At 39.0% G+C, this 20,664-nt stretch overlaps 1 protein-coding gene across 1 annotated transcript in view; it reads right to left on the bottom strand.

Moving 5' to 3' along the window:
• Window positions 1–20,664, bottom strand: part of FRK (fyn related Src family tyrosine kinase) — a 53,550-nt gene that overhangs the window by 8,415 nt on the left and 24,471 nt on the right. The window contains exons 3-5 of the mRNA XM_035900693.1: window positions 14,294–14,457; window positions 13,485–13,653; window positions 1,234–1,392 (exon numbers count right to left, since the gene is read on the bottom strand). Coding sequence (XP_035756586.1) covers window positions 1,234–1,392; window positions 13,485–13,653; window positions 14,294–14,457 — 492 coding nt within the window. The remainder of the gene's footprint in view (window positions 1–1,233; window positions 1,393–13,484; window positions 13,654–14,293; window positions 14,458–20,664) is intronic.

The raw sequence follows: 20,664 nt of genomic DNA on the forward strand, positions 1-20,664 counted from the left end.
AGGCTGCACACATGTGCTGTCTCCAGCAAGGGCAGCTGCTGTGCATATGCTGGCAACTGACCCACACGCAGCCTGCAGCGCTGATGTGTCCCGGACACGGTGTTCTCCGTGCACAAATGGGCCAATTTTCAGCTCTGCAATAGCTGTGACTCATCCTGGCTTCCTCAGGGCTATTTCTCCAGTGCAAGAAATGTTTTCATGCACAGCAATCGTTCCCTGATATTCCAGGCTCTTTCAATAAGATAAGCAGCAATCTGCACACAGAGGCACCAAAGATGGTAATTTAAAGGAAATTTGTGCCTCACTACCTCTGGCCACTAAATACCTACAAAACTTCAGATGATCTGGCCCAAGCTTCTTGCAGCCCCACTCTGCACGGTTCCTGATGGGGTTGTCCCCTTACCAGAGATTTCTTTAGCTGTAATTGTCCCTGGACTGAGCCCTGCTTAAAAAATGGTTACACAGAGAAGATGGAGGAAGGCATGTGTCGTGGTAGCTACTGCCTGTGGTACCTCACAGGGCTTTGCCTTAAGAGCTGGAGGCAGAGAAGAAATTTAACAAGACAATCGCAGCGAACATTTTATCTTCAAGAGATCATTACAGCTTTAGAGACGTTTAGCATCTCAGAGACAGCTGCTAAACAGAAAATGGGTAACAACACTAGAATCAAGCATTTCTCAATAGCAGGGGTGAACCTAAAGTGCAATCATTATGCTCGTCTGTTCCAGGCTGCACAACTTTATTTTTAATTATTATTTGCCTTCAAAAGAGCACTTTGAAGTGCTGCTGAGATAAAAGCCCTGCTGCGATAGGCAAGGGACAAATTCACAGTGAAAGGCTATCCCTGCTTAGTAATAGATTTCAAAGCTGTTAAGTACATTTTGTGGAAGTGCCTCTATTTCATGTCAAATATGATGACCTATCCTTCTGTATGCTTATATTTTTATTCTGTCGGTGTATGTTCCCATCTACTCATAGAACTGGGTGGAAAAATGTGGGTCATTATAAGGCAAGAATCAAATTGTGACTGTGATTCTCTCCTACTTCTCAAATACTTTGGCTCGTCAAAAATTCATAAACCTTTTTCTTTCCTCTTTTCTCATCCCCACACGTGACAAATAATGTAGTTTTTATATTAAACCAGAGTGTTGTACTTCTATCTTTTATGTTAGTCTATTTACTAAACTGACAGCTGTGGCACCCCTTGAAATGAGTTTATAGTCATTTGCTTACTTTGAAGGTATTCTAGAAGACTTCCATAGCTCATCAGCTCAGTAATAATATAAATTGGGTCCTCCAAAGTACAGACAGCATAAAGCTGTATAAGCTTTGGATGTCTCAAGTTCTTCATTATTTGTGCTTCCCTCAGAAAGTCCTTTGGATCCATTGAACCTGAAACAACAGCATATAACAAAACATAAGCTGAGGTTATTAAAGGCCTTCCTACCAGCCTGGCAGTCTTAAGGGAATAACTGAGATTGTTTTCTGTCTTTCAAAGTGCATTAGCATCTCAAATCTTCACAGTTCCCACAGAAAGCAGACAGTGCAGCTGAAATAAACAGTTAATGAGTGAAATATGCCAGTTGCGCAGGGACAGGGAACATATGTGTTCCAGCCACCAGAAATACACAGCCTAAAATTAACCTCCCCCAGGCAGAAAAAAGTGAGCCTAGAATGTTAACTGATGTAATTTAAGCAAACAATTATGTTACAACTGGTTAACGAACCAGCCAGAAACTGAGGTAAGAGTGCCTAGGTAATGAGCACCAAATTTCTGAGAGAAAAATTGTGCTGCAATAAGAATTTGTCGCACTGGTTTTTTGGCTTCAGCAATCAAAGCCTGAAAGCCCTGGAATCATTTTAGCATATAAGGAGTGGATGTGTGCATTTTATATACATAAATACAAATAACTACTTATAATGTTCACATAATATGCAAATATATACACAAATATTCTCATAGTGATCTGGAACAACCTTATTAGAAATACCAAATGCACACACAGATGTAACAGTAATTTTACACTCCCTTAATTGCAGAAGTATCTTAACAGGTAATGATCCCAACTTTTTAATTGTTACATAAGGTCATGATATCTCTAGTTCTATTCATATACACAGTGAGTCACTGCATAAACTATGCCAAAAAACCCAATACAGAAACAGCACAAGGCACTAAAGTCAGTAACAAATTTAGGGTTAGAGCTCATATGTCCTGAATAGGGGACCAATTAGTAAAAAAACATGCACAAATAAGGAAGAAAATCTTTTTCTATGGAAGATCCAGTAGTGATCAGATCTTCTCTGATGTTTGACTAAGATAGTAAATAATATCTACTTCACAATACTTGTACAAACAAATGTGAAATTATCCAACTGCACAAATATTTCCTTCCTCCCAAATCAGAATAGTTTAATTAAGAAAAGATTACAGTGAAGTTTTGGGGGAAAAATAATCTACCTAAGTCTAGTCTACTCTACGTCATCTTTAAAAGCAGACTCTTTTCTTAGTGGATGCAGACTGAGTCATTTGAGAAGCCAAGGCTGCAAGAGTAAGAGCCTTTGTTTTACGTTTTCTAATATTAGGTAACCGACAAAGTTCATTTGGGAGCTTGGCTTTGTTCCAAACATGGGTGTTTAAACGCAGTGAAATGCTGGGAGGATGCTAAATGGATCAGCAATAAAACTCCACTAGAAAATCTGTTCCACAGAACAAACCAACAAATCAGTCTGGGCCACCTTCACCCAACACCTGCCTTGAATGCTGCCTCCTGGAAAGTGCTCCAACCTATTCCCCAAAACACAGCAACGATGTACATCAGTGCAAGAGGAATGACTCAGAAATGCTTCTGACATAGACTTTAGGAAAACACAGCCACTCGACACTGCAACTTGTGAGAGGAAAGATTACTGCAAGGGACAGGTGCTCCTCTCCCTAGTGTCCTCATACTTTCCTTGGCAATCCCACAGGGTTCAATTTGACAATATTTTATAGGATGTCATAAGGAGCAATGGCGAAAGGCAATGGATTTCCACGCCATCAATAAATGGACAGCAGCCAATAATACATCTCCTCAACAGGTACAGGCTATACCCATTTCCTTTTGTCATTGCCAGAGGAAAGTGGGGGCCTGTATGAAAAGTAAATGACTCATACTTGGTCTAGATAAAGCAGAGGTTACGACAGTCAAGTGGAAAACCCCAAATATCTGTAATGCTAATGCTATGTCCTTTTCCTATTTAGAGCAGCACAATATTTACAGCTTTATTTGAACTTTCTACCAGTCCTAGATTTAAAAAAAAAAAAAAAAAAAAAAAAAAAAAAAAAAAAAAAAAAAAAAAAAAAAAAAAGCCTAGGGTTATTTTTAAAGGGTTTGGGCTCACTTTGATACTGATTTAAAATTGTGGCCCATTTGCTTACTCTTTTCAAGAGATATGCATTTGTCATGGAAATCATCCTAAAGTCTACAGGGAAGCTGAACAGTGTGAGGTATTCTGCCTCCAAAGGTAAATGCATAAGCATGACTAGTGATTTAGCATCAGTGCCAAAATTTGACATGTTGATCCTAAAAAGGATAAAGTATTTACTAACTCGGGGTCTACCAAATCACCTGCCCTCTATGGATCATTATACAGGATTTCTTCACACCATAGAAAATGACAGTCTGATGTGTTCCATCATCAAAGTTTGCCTGCAAGGAATCTCTCAGTTTAATCATGCTATAAACTTCTTCCAACAAACTGAAACCAAGCAACATGTTTTTCACATATGACAACTTCCAATAAATTGATCAGGAGGGAAGTATTCCATTACCTATATAGCAGCAAATCCTTCTTTACGCTGTGAAAGTAATTAATAATAATAAGTGTAACAAACCAGTGACAAAGATCAATAAATACTTTCTGCGTATTTTAAAGAGTGTATGTAACGTCAGTTTTACTTAGTTTGTATCTTTAAATAGCACAAGTAGCAGACAGTGACCAAAACCCCCCAGAGCCCTGCAGCTCTTACACTGTAGTTAATAAGTGGATTGGATGCTACCTAAAAAAGAAATCAACAAGTGTCTTTATGCTTTGTCTAAGATTAGGTTTTAGCAACTAAATAAGCAAAGTAAAAACTGCCTCTAAAAACAAGCAAACATGCTTTTTACAGATTAGTTTGATAAAGCCTGTCACAGTAGTGGCAAAGAAGTTACAATATGTTTCTTTGAGGAAGTTTATGCAAATGAAATATATAAAATACATGCCACATGGAGTTCCAAGTAACTGGGTTTTTTAGTTTGTAGTTGAATTACATGTGTTCTTAATAAAGTATACATTTTCAGCTGTAGGTGGTAAACCCAGTATGAAGAGCAGATTACTGTCAGTAGAAGCCACTTGATCAAAACCCAACTATACCGAAACAAGTATCCCTTGTGTAAGACACCAGTTTGGGAGTAGATTGATCAGTACCTCAAGAAAATACAGTTTTGGTAATTTGTTTTTTGAATGACAAATGTTTTCGTAAATGTCAAAGGCCTTCTTAAGAATGGAATATGTTTCTTTGATGTGTTCTATGAGGTGCTGCTTTGCCAGAAACCACCTCTAACTTAAGCTTACTTAAAGCAGGTATGTCAGTTCCGATTACTTTTTTTTCTGAAAATATTTTGTTCTAGAATTGAGGAAGCTTCACATTATACGATAAACACTGATAATTTGGAAATGAGTTTGAGAGGAAGGTCAGTTATTTTTATGTAGTTTCCACTGGCCTAAATGTAAGTGGCCCTTAGGTATCTGACAAGCCCCTCCAGAGACCCTTGGCTTGCAACTTTCAATAACCCTTCCAAATGACTTGAAATTAACCTTGTACTTCAGAGCTACCATGTCTCCTGAATAAGTTTACACAAAATGAACTGACGTACAGAGTACATTGAGCATATACTGTGATCTTCTGAAAAAGTTTATGCATAATAAAGAAATAACATTAAAAAGTGCAAGTTCTTGGTAACACAAGAGACTGAGTGTAACCTATTCACATTAATAGGAGAATGAGATAGGTATCTGACAGTCCTTAAGCAGTTTTCTCACCATACAGAAGTGAACTGACAAGTTAGCATAAGGTTATGTACTGAATTAAATGGAATAAAAGAATTTCTTTGTTCAGGGAAACTGGGAAACTTTCCTGAGTGCAAAGATTTTTACACCGCTTATGCACAGAAGAGATGACATATTGAAGAACTGAAAATATTATTAAAACCTCCGCTGACAGTACCAACCCAGAAACTATTTTGAGACAGCCTCCTAAAAAAAAAAATCATGCTTGGGCAGCTTCCATGCAAAGAGAGAAGCTTGGGAGTTGCTTTACAATATGATAATGACAAATGCATCTGTCATCTTGAACAGGCATACGGAACTTTCTCAGATGCGATTAATTGGTGATGATAGATGTCTGCTTTGCATGCTGACAGTTGGAGAAGCAAGCTAGCCCAGTCAATAGGTTTCAGAGAATCCATCACACTCAGCATAGGACAAAGTGCAAATCCCTGCTACAATGACTTCCACTTAAATAGAAAAAACAATGCCTCAGTGAGGAAATAAAAACAGAAAGGTGAAATTACATGTTCAGGGACCTGCAGCAAGACAGTACTGTGCAGAGCCAAGAACAAAAATAGCAATTGCTGGCTTCTAGACCATTTTCCTGTCTGCTGATCCCTACACCTCTTTGATGATTGTGGGTCAAAAACTCAAAAGTCAGAGATGTTCCTTAAGGCAAAGATGTTCTTGTGGGGTTTTTTTCATTCATCACTATTTTTATGGGTGGTAAAATGTGACAGACGTCGCCAAAGCAGAGTCAAACACCAGTGCACAAATAAGAGAATTATTTGAATGAAGGCATCACATTACTACTGCTTTTTGCTTATAGTAACAGTGATAAACAGATTGCTTCAACAAAATCTATAGTTCTGCGCCTTCTAGCCTAGGAGCCATACATTTTAATCACTGTAGCCTAGAAATACTAATGTGCATCCAACTTTTCAACCCAGCTGGTGTGTCTTCAATGCACTGCTGAAACATTTAAGCAATTCACTGCCAGAGGCTTGAAGAAGCTTGCCATTAGTTCATGCAATGCAGTTCTTCAATGCAGGATAGATGGCTCATATTTATGCATCTGTATTTTCCCTGTGGAAAACTTGGTCTTCATAGTGCAGTGGACACAGTAACAAACCCACACTGCTCAACTTTTCGACCTGATGCCTAAAGTATTTGTGTACTCAGTCATGACCCTATAAAGTCAGGAACTTATGTTTCCTTTGATATTAGGATTACTGCATAAGATAAGGGGGTTTACAGACATCTGAAAATACATTCATGGGATTCTCCTCTGAAGGAGTATTATTTTTAATGTAAATGCTAATTTGGGACAGCATATAGAAGAGTATTAAAACAAGACTGCATAATCAGAGGGCAAGTAAAGAAGGAAATATATCATGGATATCCTGGGGAGCACCGAACAGACACAGTAGGGAAGTAGGAACTCTTCATCTTCTCTGCAACACAAAAAAAAAACCCAAAAAACCCACAAACCTCCTGCTCCACTGACATTTTTCATCTGGACCAGGTCCTACTTTGGAAGTGGCAGGGAGCACAGTATGAACAATTGAATAGAAGATCAAGGAAGAGGGAAACTCAGATCTTTGGACTTTTATGATTATTGCAGAGGGAATGTAGCAGTAAACATTGCTGATAGGCTGTCTTACCAGTGCCGGGGTCTCCTCTTCCTATGCCATTCTCCCCTGGATGTTTGTGCGAGGAACAATAAGAGGGTTGGGAAGGAAGGGGAAGAGGGGAAGGGGAGAGAAAGGAGAAGGGAAACAAAGAAGAGTAGGAGATGGAAGAACATGACCACCTTCTATATATTCCACAATGGAGGCTACTGTCCCAGGGGGACAAAATGCTGCAGTGCAACCCCTGAATATAACACCAGGAAGTGGTGAGGTGACACAGAAAGCTGGTACTAATTAAAGGATCAAGATTTATGTTCTTTAGCATACTGCCAGCCTGTCTCACACTCACAAATGAGGTTTAGGATTAAAAAGAAGTTCTAAATATAGTTGTATTAATGAAAGATATTAAAGAAAATACTTGGTATTCTTTTAACCAAAAGACTCTAGTTTAATTATGATTCTTTTGACTCTTCCTGCAAGTTTTATAGAAAACTTATATAAATATAAAGATCACATGCTAATCATTCTGACATCTTGAAGGTCTCCATAATCCACCACTGGCTCTGAAAAAAGTCTCTAAAGAGTCAGGGGAAAAAAACAGTATAGGATCAATAGATTTCATCTTCTGATGTTTGAAATGTTGAAAATTCTGTTTAGAGATGGACAAGGAACTGCTAGCAGAAACAGGAATTCACTGAAAAAGGCAGTTCATTAAATCTGAAAAGAACTCTGGTTGAGTTCTTTTTCTTGCAAAACCTCCCTTACAGTCTGTAAGGGCTGTGTGTGGAGTCTTGCTGTCCATAGCCAGTGGACTTCAAACTCCAAAATCTGAAGCTGGTTAAAGTAGACATTCCATAATCATAAAGGCAGAGGGTGAAATGACACCCCACCAGGTTCATCAGGAGACAGGCATCTCCCATAGCCTCCTTAGGAACCCCAATCCCTCTGCAGTTCTTGGTCAGAGGGCTCCCAGGCTGACCAGCTGAAGATCTCAGAGACCCCACCAGCTTGACATTTTCCTCAGTTTTGTTACTGTTGTAAATTCTGTGGAATTACAGACCACTGTCAATAGCTGGATTCACCTCCTCCAACTGCAGGCAATTATTCAGGCACCTAGATCTGAGTTAGCTGTCCAGACGTTACAGCCAAGGGAAAGAAACATGCTTTAACAGCATGTTATTCTCTCATTGTAATGTACCTTTCTAATCAATAGTATGATTTATCTGACATGCAAGTGCCTATTTCTTCCCACTAATTATTAAAAAAACCTGATACATCTAAGATGCTAGATGCCTAAAACTAAGAAAAATGTAGCTAGTATGCTACACATCAATGTTTCTGAAAGAAACACCTGTGAAATTTCAAGTTTGTGTGCAATATCTGAAAAAACAGCTCTTGCTCCAAATTGGAATGGAAACAGATTTCTGAATACCCTAATTACTCACAAGTCAGGAATCACACATTTGCATCAAGTGAGAACTGGCTCTGGGAAAAGTCCATCATTGCCATCTCACCAGAATTCTGGGAGTTTAATTTTTCCTATAGGTTGGAAGGTCATCTACCTAAACACAATCATTTTAAGCCTTTCAGCAGCAATAACTAGAAATTAGTGTAAGTCCAAAAAAACTATTTGAGAAAGGAGGAGAGGACCATATAACAAGAAAATATATTTAGCCTTTCTAAAGACAATAGAACATTGGTTTAACTCTCTCTGTATGTACCTCTAGAATGGAAAGAAAAAATAATGCATCCAGGGAGGTTTTATTTTATTACAAGGAGACATAACAAGAGTTAAAGATAAGACATCAGGTAAAGCCAGACAAGAAATTAGGACTGCATTCTTACAGGTTGGTGCCAGCCAGCTCCTCCATGTGTTTGCTGCTGGCCAAGGCCAAGCCAATCATCAATGGTGGTAGTGACTCTGTGATAATATATTTAAGGAGGAAAAAAACCCTCCTGGGGAACAGTAGCCAGAGAGAGAGAAGTGAGAGGATGTGAGAGAAAACAGCCCTGCAGGCACCCAGGTCAGTGCAGAAGGAGGGCTGGAGCAGAGATTCCCCGGCAGCCCCTGGGGCAGCCCATGGTGAGGCCGGCTGTCCCCCTGCAGCCCAGGGAGGCCCACGAGGGAGCAGATCCCCACCTGCAGCCCGGGGAGGACCCCACGCCGGGAGCAGGTGGATGCTCAAAGGAGGCTGTGACCCCATGGGAAGCCCGTGCTGGAGCACATTCCTGGCAAGACCTGCAGACCCGTGTGGATAGGAAAAGACCCAGCATGGAGCAGTGCATTAAGAACGGCAGCCAGACCCACACTGGAGCAGTTCAAGGACCATCTACCATGGGAGGGACCTCAGGCTGGTGCAGGGACCGAGTGCGAGGAGTCCTCCCCTGAGGAGGAAGGAACAGCAGAGACAGCATGTGATGGACTGACCCCAGCCCCCATTCCCCATCCCCCTGCACTGCTCGGTGGGGAGGAGGTAGAGAATTTGGGAGTAAAGTTAAGCCTGGGATGAAGGGAGGGGTGGGGGGAAGGTGTTTTAGGATTCAGGGTTTCTTTTATCCTCTCCTACTCTGATTTGATTGGTAATAAATTAAGCTAATATCATCAAGTTGAGTCTGTTTTGCCCATGACGGTAACTGGCAAATGATCTCTCCCTGTCCTTATCTCGACCCGTGAGCCTTTCGAAATATTTTTCTCTCCCCTGTCCTGTTGAAGAGGGGAGTGATAGAGCGGCTTTGGTGGGCACGTGGCGTCCAGCTAGGGTCAACCCATCACACAAGCAAAATGATGTACCATTGATACAAACTGCTGAAGACAGCAGAAACGACTTCTCTCTGTGCCTCCAGCTCAGGACTAGAAGACTTCCAGTTATTATCTAGTCAAGAACAAGTTGTGTTTTGATTAAATATAAATACTCTATCTCAGCAGAGGGGTGAAATGCAACGGCATATAACAGCAAAGTATTCAGACTACATATGATCTAGGACAGATGTACACTGCAAAATAACGCTCAATAGAAAAACTTGAACTAACAGAAATCCCCTCTGGACTTCAGGTCTATAAATCTACCACATATTGATTTCATTATGCTCTTCTACATTGTTTGCTGTGTGATTACCTTACTTGATTAACCTGCTCCTGCTTAGAGCATGGTTCCATGTCACAGTTTCTCTGGTGGTAAAGCCATTTTAACAGAACCTTCTCTATCTCAATTCCCTATATTTGCCAGATCACTTACAGTCTATCACACCCCTCTGTTGTTCTGATGACTTTCGTTTCCAGTGGGTCCACACTGTAAAGCAGCTTAGCAAAAAGGCTTTGCTTTAAAATATGCTCCCCCTCCCCCAATGTAAAGATAACTGATTTAGAGCTTTGAGCCAAGCAACAGGAGAGGATCGGTTTGCAGTGTATCATGCTTGAAGCCTGAAATATTGCCTATGTGAATATTGGAAGCTTCAATCATCAACATATAACATGATGCATTTCTTGATTACTCATGAACTACTATGTTTTCCATTCACTTGTCACCGTTATATTATGATGAATGAAACCACTAGACCTAGCCTTTGCTATAATTTTATTAGTATGAAGCTAAGCATTTATTACTCAGATTAGGTTGAGGGTATTGGGGGTTTTCTTTAATTATTTAAATGTTATTCCTCATGAGTAACGATGAGAACAAGCTATGGAAAACCAATATGCTAATTGATTACTGTAAGGCACTCCAAGTGGTGAAAAACATTGTGTAGAAGAGGATAATTGCCTAGAGACATATACTACAAGGTTGAATGCTTCCATTTGAGACTATTTGAACTGCTTTTGTGGAATGAGATGATAGTTCACAACGTACAGTGAGATTTGGTATTACCTATATAATTTATCAAGATGGCTTTGAGAATCAAAGACTTCATTCTGAGCATCACTAAGTGCAATGCACAACTTCTCCATCACAGTATTAGGTCACAAAATCTCCACTATCCAAGCATCTCATCCAGGTGGGGCTTGTGTCTGCCCTAACTCAATTTAACCGACTGTGAAATCAATGAGACTACTACTGTTGACCTTAACAGGAGGCAGACTAGAGTGAAAAAAACAGAGATGGAAAAGGTATTGATTAAGCAAACCCCTTTTCCCAGCCGAGCTATGATACTACAAAAAGTATCACAGCTGAAGGGGCTTCTTCCTCTGTACTGTGCTAGCCTATACATAATAACAAGTTTGCAGTGAATATTATGTTTATTCCGGTGTAAAATTTAATTTTTAGCTAACAAACCTATTGAAGAAGTTTATGTGATTTTTTTGTATTGTTTTATATTCTCCTGTAAGTGCATTCTTAGGACACCCTATTACTATAGAAACCAAAAATAAAACCCAACTTCTTTCCCTGCTCATATCACTCCAGAAGTACGGTGTTCTCTGTGTGCTTTATCAGCAAGACATTAAAAGGATAATGAATTGAACAAAAGTCAAAGAATAGATCTCCAAAAATCAGTTTGTCCTTAAATACATTAAAATCTGCTTCAGATATAAAATTAACTAACTCTTCCTTTTCTTCAGGTAGAGTATTAGTAGCTGTCATTCAGCTGATCAGCACCAAAAAGAACAAAATGAAAAAAAAAAAAAGAAGGTAAATTGCAGCTGGAAATTGCCACTAGTTTTTTATATATTTCTGGGTGGCCTTGTCAGTTCTAACTGAATCCATTTTTAAAATAGAATTTGGTCTCACGGAAAACCAGTAATAAGCACTGTCCCCATTATACAGAAGGAAAAGCTGAATTAGAGTTTTCAAATGAGTTATTAAGAGAAGGAGATGAAATATGATTAAGATAGTTTCCCATTTTTGCATATGCAATATGAGATAAATGTCAGCTCCACTTTCCTGCTAAAGAAAATAAGTAGAAATGCATGCACTGCAATTTGTTCAAAATCTAATTATTTTGTTTGATGAGAAACAAATCTCTTCCTAGAGTGCTAATTGCCACATATTTTCTTGAAAGAGGAAAAAACACACAATTTCTCAAAGAAAATTTAATGTCACAAAAATATGATAGCTTAGTCTTGTTCTTCATGTCAGCTTCATTAATTTCCTTCTTTAAATATTGTTTAACATTTCACTCTTTAGGAAGAACCCTTCAGTCTTCTGCAATAAAACAGACTTGTCCAGATGTTGCATTAAATCAATAAAGGAAAGTAAACACAGAGGAAATATGAGGTCCTTCTCGCATGGAGAAGAAAGGCAGGCATCATACTGGGCTGTTTAGAAGGAGGCCTAGCACATCAGAAATGTGAAGCAAATCCCTCTCTTTACACATCTAGGCTTGTTCTTCCTCTTAGCATCATACTTTGAAAAAAATATGGTTACCACCTTGAAACAGCCCAGTAAACATCTTCTGAAAACAATGGGACATCTAAAACGTCTGAGCTACACGAAGAATCTGGTTGAGCTGTTTAACCTAAAGAAGAGAAGGTCAAAGAGGAACTTGATAATAGTTTTCTAGCATGTACAACACTGCTGTAAAGAGGAAGAAAATAATAGGTACTCTTTAGTCATGGTGTATAAGACAAGAGGTAATGGGCTTGTACACAGAATGAAAGATTCAGGTCAGACACACTGAGAAAAGACTGATTTCAGACTTGTGGTTTCAGAAGTCAACAAAAATAGGCATATGGATCCCTGTCACAAAAGGTAGAGGCTTAGCAGGTACCGTCTTAGGAAAGAGAAATGGACAAAGAGATTTCAAGATGGTTTCTTTGTTTACTGGGTCACTAGGGAGATGCATCAGTTCGCTCAAAAAAGTATGCTGTCTTTTGCATGAATTGTAGAAGTCCTTTAGTCTGGGCAGTTTTTCTAATTTCAGTTAAGCAGAGAAAAAAAGGTGCTTATTTGCTTTCAATTTGCAAGTCCCAAAACACAAACGATATCCTAATACAAGATAGCCCTAAAACACATGCTTAAATTCCTCCCTGTTCAGGAGACCATTCAAGCAGGGCTCAAGCATATTTAGTTCTTCTTCTGAATCAAAGATCTGAATCTGTTCTGCTTCTTGAAATGTGATCATTAATGCCCAACACAAGCTTTTTCAATTAACGACAACTCATTATATTGTTATCTCTTTTTAAAAAACATGTATATCAGGCAGGCTACCTTTCTTATCTATGTGGTTCTTGCCATCTGCTGGCAGATATTTTATGTTGTCAATTTGAAATGCACAAATTACTTCAAGTTAATGAAGAATGATTAAGAAAAAGGTCAAAAGCTGTATTAGTAACAAACCTATATTATATGCAAATATTGGGTATTAATGTTGTGTATCAAAAAGTTTGAGAAATTTTATTCAATCAATATTGAGATTAAAGCACTTCTTAAATACAAACTTAACATAATACATACTCTATATTACCAAAGGAATCATTATAATATAGCATCTAATCACTAGAAGAAATTCTACAGCTGACCAAACAGTAGTGAATCGACTACTTCACCTACAGTTCCGTACAAGCAATATTGTACAAAAGACATGGCCTTGCCGGGGTTGCCTTTTTATGTAATCCAGATGTTGAATGAGTTCAGCTCATAAGGAAACAGAAAACTGTATAAAATTGTAATTCAAAATACCAAAGAATATCTGGACCTTGAGCTTTACTAACCTTCATGCTTAAGTGCATAGATTTTAAGAATGGTTGCATTGATGAATAGTCTTTCTTTTCAGTAGCATTTCAAAAATAAAGGACCACCCTTGCTAACATTTCAAATTCTCAGCATTTAAGAGTAAATCACATACCTGGTTTTAATGTTTTGATTGCCACAGGGGTGGTATTATTCCACAGGCCTTCCCAGACCTCACCAAACTGACCAGATCCTAATTTTTTCACTAATTTCAGAGATTGTCGGTCTATCTCCCACTGATCGACAGTTTTATATGACAGATCAAAAGTAGTAGGAATTTGTACCTGGAAGAGAAAATAAATAATACCATAACTGACACTTCTAATACTTTTTCAACAGCATATACAAGTCATTGTTAACTATGTCAGGTAAAGTCGCAACTGATAGAAATAATGCTTCCTTAGAGTATACATATGTGATAAAGTAAGCTGAGAACATAAAATACAGCCCACATCCTGAGTACTTTTTGTTAGAAATAAGAAATACTTTAAAGAAAATATCCTGCCATTAAAAGTAAAAATTAGAAATCATGCCTCTAGCAAGCTTTTTGAACAGTGATGTATTGCTTGCCTGAACCTTGTGGTTTTGTCTCAGTAATTACTTATGGACAGCTAGAGTTATGAAGTTGGAGATTTCATCTCCATATACATTTATAAAAAGGTATTCATAAATCATGATTTGGCATATTTTCTCCTCCAGTCACACAATGATTTGTTCAAAACGGCATGGTGTTTTCTTATTAACATGTCAGCTCCAAGAACAAAACTGTAGCGCTACCCAGAACTTCCTGAAAATAAGCAGATCGTCCACATCTTGAAATGGTAGAAGGAGATATGAAACAGATATGGGGTTTACACTCTCTGACTGATATCTGATGAGTTAGCTTACAAAAGATACGTTGCACAATGTAGCATCCACTCTTACCTTTAGGCATGGCTTTCCGAGCACCACACAGAGGCCATCACTGTTCTTACTGTAATAGTCAACAAACTCATTCAGAGTCTTGAAAGTTTTCCTTCTGCTTAGGAAAAAGCCTCCTTCATCCAGCTTTCTGATCCTGTAGTGCTTCACAGAAACACCATCAAAAACTAGGAAGATTTAAATATATTAAGTTTCCAGGAATCATAGCAATGGTACAATATAGCTTACAGCCAAACCATCATAAATTTCCTTAATGTATTTATGAGGACCTTAAAATAAGTTATTTTAGTTTCACAGATAACAACTATACAAAATCTCTTTCAAACCAAAGCCCACTATTTAAATAGCTTAACATATCTAATCTACTGGTCTTTAACCATTCAATTTCGGAGATTCTTGCTTACACCGTAAGACCTGTCACAAAAATCCGTGAAGGCATCCGTGAGGCAGCTCATATTTTCAGTCATTTAAGACACCTAAACCAGCCAGGAACACTATTTAGCAGTAGTTGTTTAATCAGTTTTTAATATTTCATTTATCAGTGTTAACATTCCAAACAGCAGCTGCTGGGCTGGCAGGCATTTTAGAGCAAGCAGATATACCCTCCACATGGCCATGGTTCTCTGTAAAGCACTCACAGCTTCCTTGGGTTTTATTGAGTTTTGTGCATGTTTGGAACATGTAAAATCAGGCCAACAATGCTCTGGTTTGAGTAGCTGATGACCCCCTTTCCATTGAAATGTTTTGTTCTCATCTGTTCTTGTCTAATCAACAAGACCTTTCTCTCCTCACCTCCTTTAGGTTATTTACTTGCATGTCATGACACCCAAAGGGTCCTTCCTTGTGACCATCAGAGCACTCTTTGGACGTGTCAGAAAGAAGGCTGGGACACTGCATGAGGCGGCTAGACCTGGACCAGCAGCAGGCCAGAGATGGACAAAAAAATGCACTGTCACGCACCTAGTATGTTACCTAAGGAATATTAGGTTTGCCATTTCTGATGGCTCTGTCATACCCGGCTTAGAACAGTGGTCTCCAAAGCAGAGTGCATGCAGCCCAAGGAGTGCACAGGACAATCCATTGGGGTGTGGGAAAAAAGTATTTTTGTACCATTAATAAATGAAGTATTTTAAAAATACTGTTTATTTCATCTTTATCTCATCCTTTTTAAATGTCTTTTTTTTTAATGTTCTCTAACGTACGTAATCTATCAGTACAGTAGTCCGTGTATATAAATTACAAATAAATAAATAAAAATATGTCAGGGGTGAATGCTCAAAAATCTTTTTACTGGTAGGGGTGCACAATCCAAAAAAGTTTGGAGACCACTGGCTTAGAGATCTCCTTTATAAAGGAATATCAGCAGTAGCAATGGCGGACTGAGCGTCGGCAGAGAGGGCAGATCTGAAGAGCTGAAAGTAGATGTAGTCTCTCATGTAGGATGCTATTTAGCATGATGCTCCATGACTGAGACACCACTGTCCATGGAGAGCCTATGTTAAGTACTGAAGGGTAACTGGTTTAGCTCCTGTCAGAGGGGTATCCCACCCTGCACTTAATGAAACAACGCAGTGCTTTTCCATTACGAGTGAGGAGAGAGCTCTCAAGGGGAGGGGGATGCTCCAGTTGCCATCCTGGTCCTCATCATCCAACATTAACCTTTCCAATAGGCCAGGTGGCTCCTTCCACACCCATCGATTCCGGAGATCACCATTACTGTCCCCTTCTCAGGGCCTTCAAGCAAGATGAAAGACTGAAAAGCAAAAGGGAGGTATAGGGGAAAGGCCTTCTGTTCTTTACCTCCAGTATACCATTTAGTCACCAAAATTCCAGCAAACATATTCAGTTTAGTCACGTTGACTAGTGGTTACTCTTAGTTAAATAATTTAATGGAAATATTTTTCAATCCTAGAAGAAGCTTCAGTCTGTTACATTTGAAAATCTAATCATCTAAAAAACTGTTATTGCGCTCCCCTGGAGATATTATAGCTGATAGATCCCTGATATTGTAACACTGCATGAATTTTGGCAATCACTTTGGTTATACTAACAGAAGAATACATAGCTATATGTTGTATATAGAAAAAAAATATAGAAAATTATGGGTTTCATGCAATTGGAAAAGCTGATACAAAGTATAATTTCCCTCACTGTTAAGTGACTAAGTTAAAAGAAAAATCTCTCCTTCCTTAAGTACTGTAATGTATGAGCAAATATTTTTCGACTGTACTGTGTGATTGTCATCCCAGGCCACCAGAGGGCATACAGGAGCCGCTGAAAATATTAGGAGATTTTCTATCTGCCCCAGGTAATATTTTGACAGACCTGATTTTCAACTTAAAATTCTGCATGAGGACCAGAAATAAGAATAATTGTAAATATAACTCCATAGTATAAAAATAATTACATCACACTTTTCAAATACCATTTCTTTTTAAACCCTCATGATTAGTATTTTTTAATTATAGAATGCACATATATTTTTGTGGTGTATCATTTGGAAATGGGGCTGAAGCAAAATGAATTGAAGAGTAATTCAGTAACAACAGACTGTAATGACTTTTCCAAAGCTCACAGTAAAGTGCATCTGGCCAAATGAATTGCTGTTTATGATGAATAAAAGGCCAACAGGATGACTGTTTTAATCCAGTCTCAGTTGTATATCACAAGTGATAGTAGACTATCTGATTTATTTATTAGCAGCATTATAGTTATTACTTGTGAAGCAGCTAATGTTAATGCAAGAGCTGGTTTGAAGGATGTGCTATAATTTCTTAAATGAGCCTTGCACGAAGCCTTGTGATTGGCAACGTACAGGTCAGGCAGTGATGTGTGTGGAGAATCTGGAGAAAACTCCTCCGCTGACACCATCTTTGCTTGTGATAAGCAGCTGAGATCAGTGCGGTATTTGACAGGGGGCTGTTGACTTGTATCCCAGGGCTGAGTCTGGCTGCACGAGCCCTGTACCGCACACTCGCAGAGCTGCAGCATGGTGTGGCTCCTCTGCCCAACACAACACAGGGAAAGTGTCACTCAGGGGAGAGCTTGCCATAACCCCCTTGGTGCTTCCAGTCATCCTTACATCCACATATCCCAGACTATTTAACAGGACAGGATCGCAACTTCAGCCTCACATGGTTTGACAGCAACTGGGTTTGAAGACTGCAGCGGTTTTCTCCTTGATTTGCCCTTCCCAAAAGAATCACCACTCCCCATTAGATTTCTGCATGGGATTAGCTTAACAGAAGCACTGCCCTCTTTCATTGTCGTCTTCCCATCTTCATAAGGTTGGGTCATGCAGAAATAGATTTTGCCAGCCCAAGGAGGAGAATAAAATAATTTACTACTCCTTTCCCAGAGCAGCAAAATTTATGGTGGCATCAGCAGAGTCAACATCTTCACCAAAGGAATCATGGAGACACTACGGCACCATTACTGCCAGTGTCCCAACATCTGTCCTCTTAGCAGTCTTCCCCCAGCACTGATAGCGCTCATGACGTGTCAGTGATGTGCTCGGTCTCCAGGCCCACGGTGGGTGTGGGAGGAGGGTGGCTTATGAGATCGCCCTCACCAGCACAGAAGGGGTGCAGGGGCTGCTCCAAAATTGTTCTCCTGCTATGGGCATCATTTTGCCCCTCCTATCAGTCTGCTGCCTTAAACTATTACCTTTTTTTTTCCTATGCTGAAAGCCAATCTGCCTAGAGGAAACCACACAATCTTTTTTTAGGAGCAGGGGGGAAAACGGAAGAAAACACAAACCATTTACATTGTCATTTAATGCAATCAGTCTTTCAGATACCATTATTCAGTGAGGGGGGAAGCAGAGAGCCTCCTGCTATCATTGGCAATGACACTCAATTAAGCTGAGCACATCTAAATTATGGCTTTTAATTAAAAAGAGGCAATGTCTAAGATGGCATCAACATGTTTAAAATTTAATACATTTCACACCAGATGCTGGAGTCATCAACATAAAAATCTGTCGACAACATGTGCATTTTTAAAATGGGAAAACCTATTTTTAAAATGTCAGACAGTTTAGAATGATAGCAACACATCTCAGTGGCCTATCTGGTTTGATGTGCTTTCCACTTAACCATTCACGGTTGAGAAAAAACTTTCTGAATATGACTCTTTGGTTTTAATTTAAATAGTTATTTATCATCTGAATCTTACAAATTGCAAGTTTTCCCATCAAGCCAAGTTAGAAACGAAAAGTGTCATTTTAAAGAAAGGTAGGGGGTTTGTTTTGTTTTGTTTTGTTTTCCCTAAGGAGATCCATTTGTCTCCCTCATTAACATTAAGTCTCTTGTACATTGCCCATATGAATATGAAATCAGCCATGAAAGTCATAAAATCAGTTTATGGATGCTTGGGTAAAAATCCCTCTTCCTTTTCTACTTCTTTTTCTTTTTAGGTTTATTATACTTAAGTGTTAGGCTGGTCAGAGATTTACAATATTTTCTTAAAGACCTTAATTCTGAAAGCCAGGTTGTCACTCTTGTAGTCATTATCATCTACCCTGGAGTGAAACCAAAACAGCAATAGCAGGTAGAGCAAACATAACCAGTTCTATAGAGGATGAGAGTTTGGGGGTCTCTTCTTTCTGCGCTGAAAAAATTGGGAACACAAATTAGGGAGATATTCCAAAATATCAGGTTGTGACTTCTTCCCTTTCAGTGTATCAGCTACCATGAAAATAGAAGCCATCCAAGACCTCTTAAAACAAATACTTCAGAACCACTGTTCCTCAAGAAAACACTGCATTTCTGCCTGAGCTTTGAGCATCCCATAACTCCTGATGAAACAAAGAGGAAACAGTCAGAAAAACCGCCTTCTCCATAGCATCTGGTGGACTTCCAGTTAATTCTCCCCACAATACCACCCACTTCATCATTTGCTTTAGAACGCACTAGCTCTCCCAAAAGTAGACATCAGTAATGAGATTATGGACATACAATGTCTGGACCATTATGTATACTAATAGGTTGGAAGCAAAAAAAGCTTGCACAACACAAACAGACACCATCCAGTCAAGCCTATTCAGCAAGCAGCAAATAATATTTAGCTCTTCAGGATGAAGTAGCATGTTGAGGCTAAATTACATTAAAGTCTGGGAAGCTGCTAAAAGATTTAGCAGCAGTGGTAAATCATGTCATTAATACTCACTGTCTACAGACTGCTTCAGAGTTTATTCTCTTTCTTTGCCTAAAAGAGCACAAATGTTTAATAAATCTGAGATGACACACACATGCATGCATACATGCTCAGGGGACAACCCACATTTCTGCATGAAGGAGGGCTGGCTCCTGCAGCTGGAGTCTTGCCTTCACATATATTATATTCTTCAGTGCCACTCTTCCCTTCCTTCATCAAACAAACCAGGATGGAAGAAATCCACACTGATGGTTTCATATCTTGCTGTTACCAGCCATCATCAAATCTCCTGTTCCCAAATAAGCTCATACAGAAACCTGAAAAATGTCTACCACAAGCTTTTATAATTGAATCAAATACACTAAGTAAGATAGAATATATTTTCTATCCACAATTTCTAATGAAAAAAATTATACAGCTGCGTCAAAGGATGTTCTCATCCTACCATAAATGCTTGCCTAATATTTATTTTCATTCTCTTGGATTTTTCTCTGCAGTGCTTTGCAGTTTAAATAAGGTACTGCTGCCTTCCTCTTAGGTAAGTAGTCAGGATGCAGAGTGAAGAATTAAGATTTTGAATCTTTCCTAGAAGGCTACAGTTGGAGAATAACAAAAAGAAATTGCATTTCCACCCCTAGGTGCACAAGCACAAGATTTTCCATTGGTTTTCAGTAAGGTGTCATGTATTTAAGTGCCAGCATTAAGCAGACAACACAGGCCTATCTATCCTTCCCTGCATAACACCGCACTGTTACCAGTCTAGCCCAGTCCTTGGATGAAATCAGTTGACTGATGAAGAATGCTTGAAGGAAGCTGAAACCATGTAAGACAGGGCTAAGTTCGCATACAGAGGGAAAGCATTTTGAAAGGTTTGTGGCTATAATACAGTCTTTGGATAAAAGGGTGCACACACAGGGGCCAGTTCAGTCACAGTTTGGGAACAGTCTGATTTACTGTTGGTCTTAGTTTTTCTATCAGAGCTTCTTGGCAAGAACAAACTTCCTTGAGGGCAAACTGAAGACTATGGAATTAACTCTTCTGGAACTATAAATATCATATTTATTTCATAAACTTCCCTGTATTTCACTCCACAGGCAACATATATTTCTTTATCTTGGCAATAAAAAGCAAACCTCCCATTACCACAGGACGTTGCAGGTGTATACCCTTTCCTTATGATTCAAGAAAGAGAAAACAAGAATGCGCCAAAAGTCCAT

The sequence above is a fragment of the Egretta garzetta genome, unplaced genomic scaffold (assembly GCF_000687185.1).
Source record: "Egretta garzetta isolate BGI_Z169 unplaced genomic scaffold, ASM68718v1 scaffold18, whole genome shotgun sequence".
Lineage (NCBI taxonomy): Eukaryota > Metazoa > Chordata > Aves > Pelecaniformes > Ardeidae > Egretta > Egretta garzetta.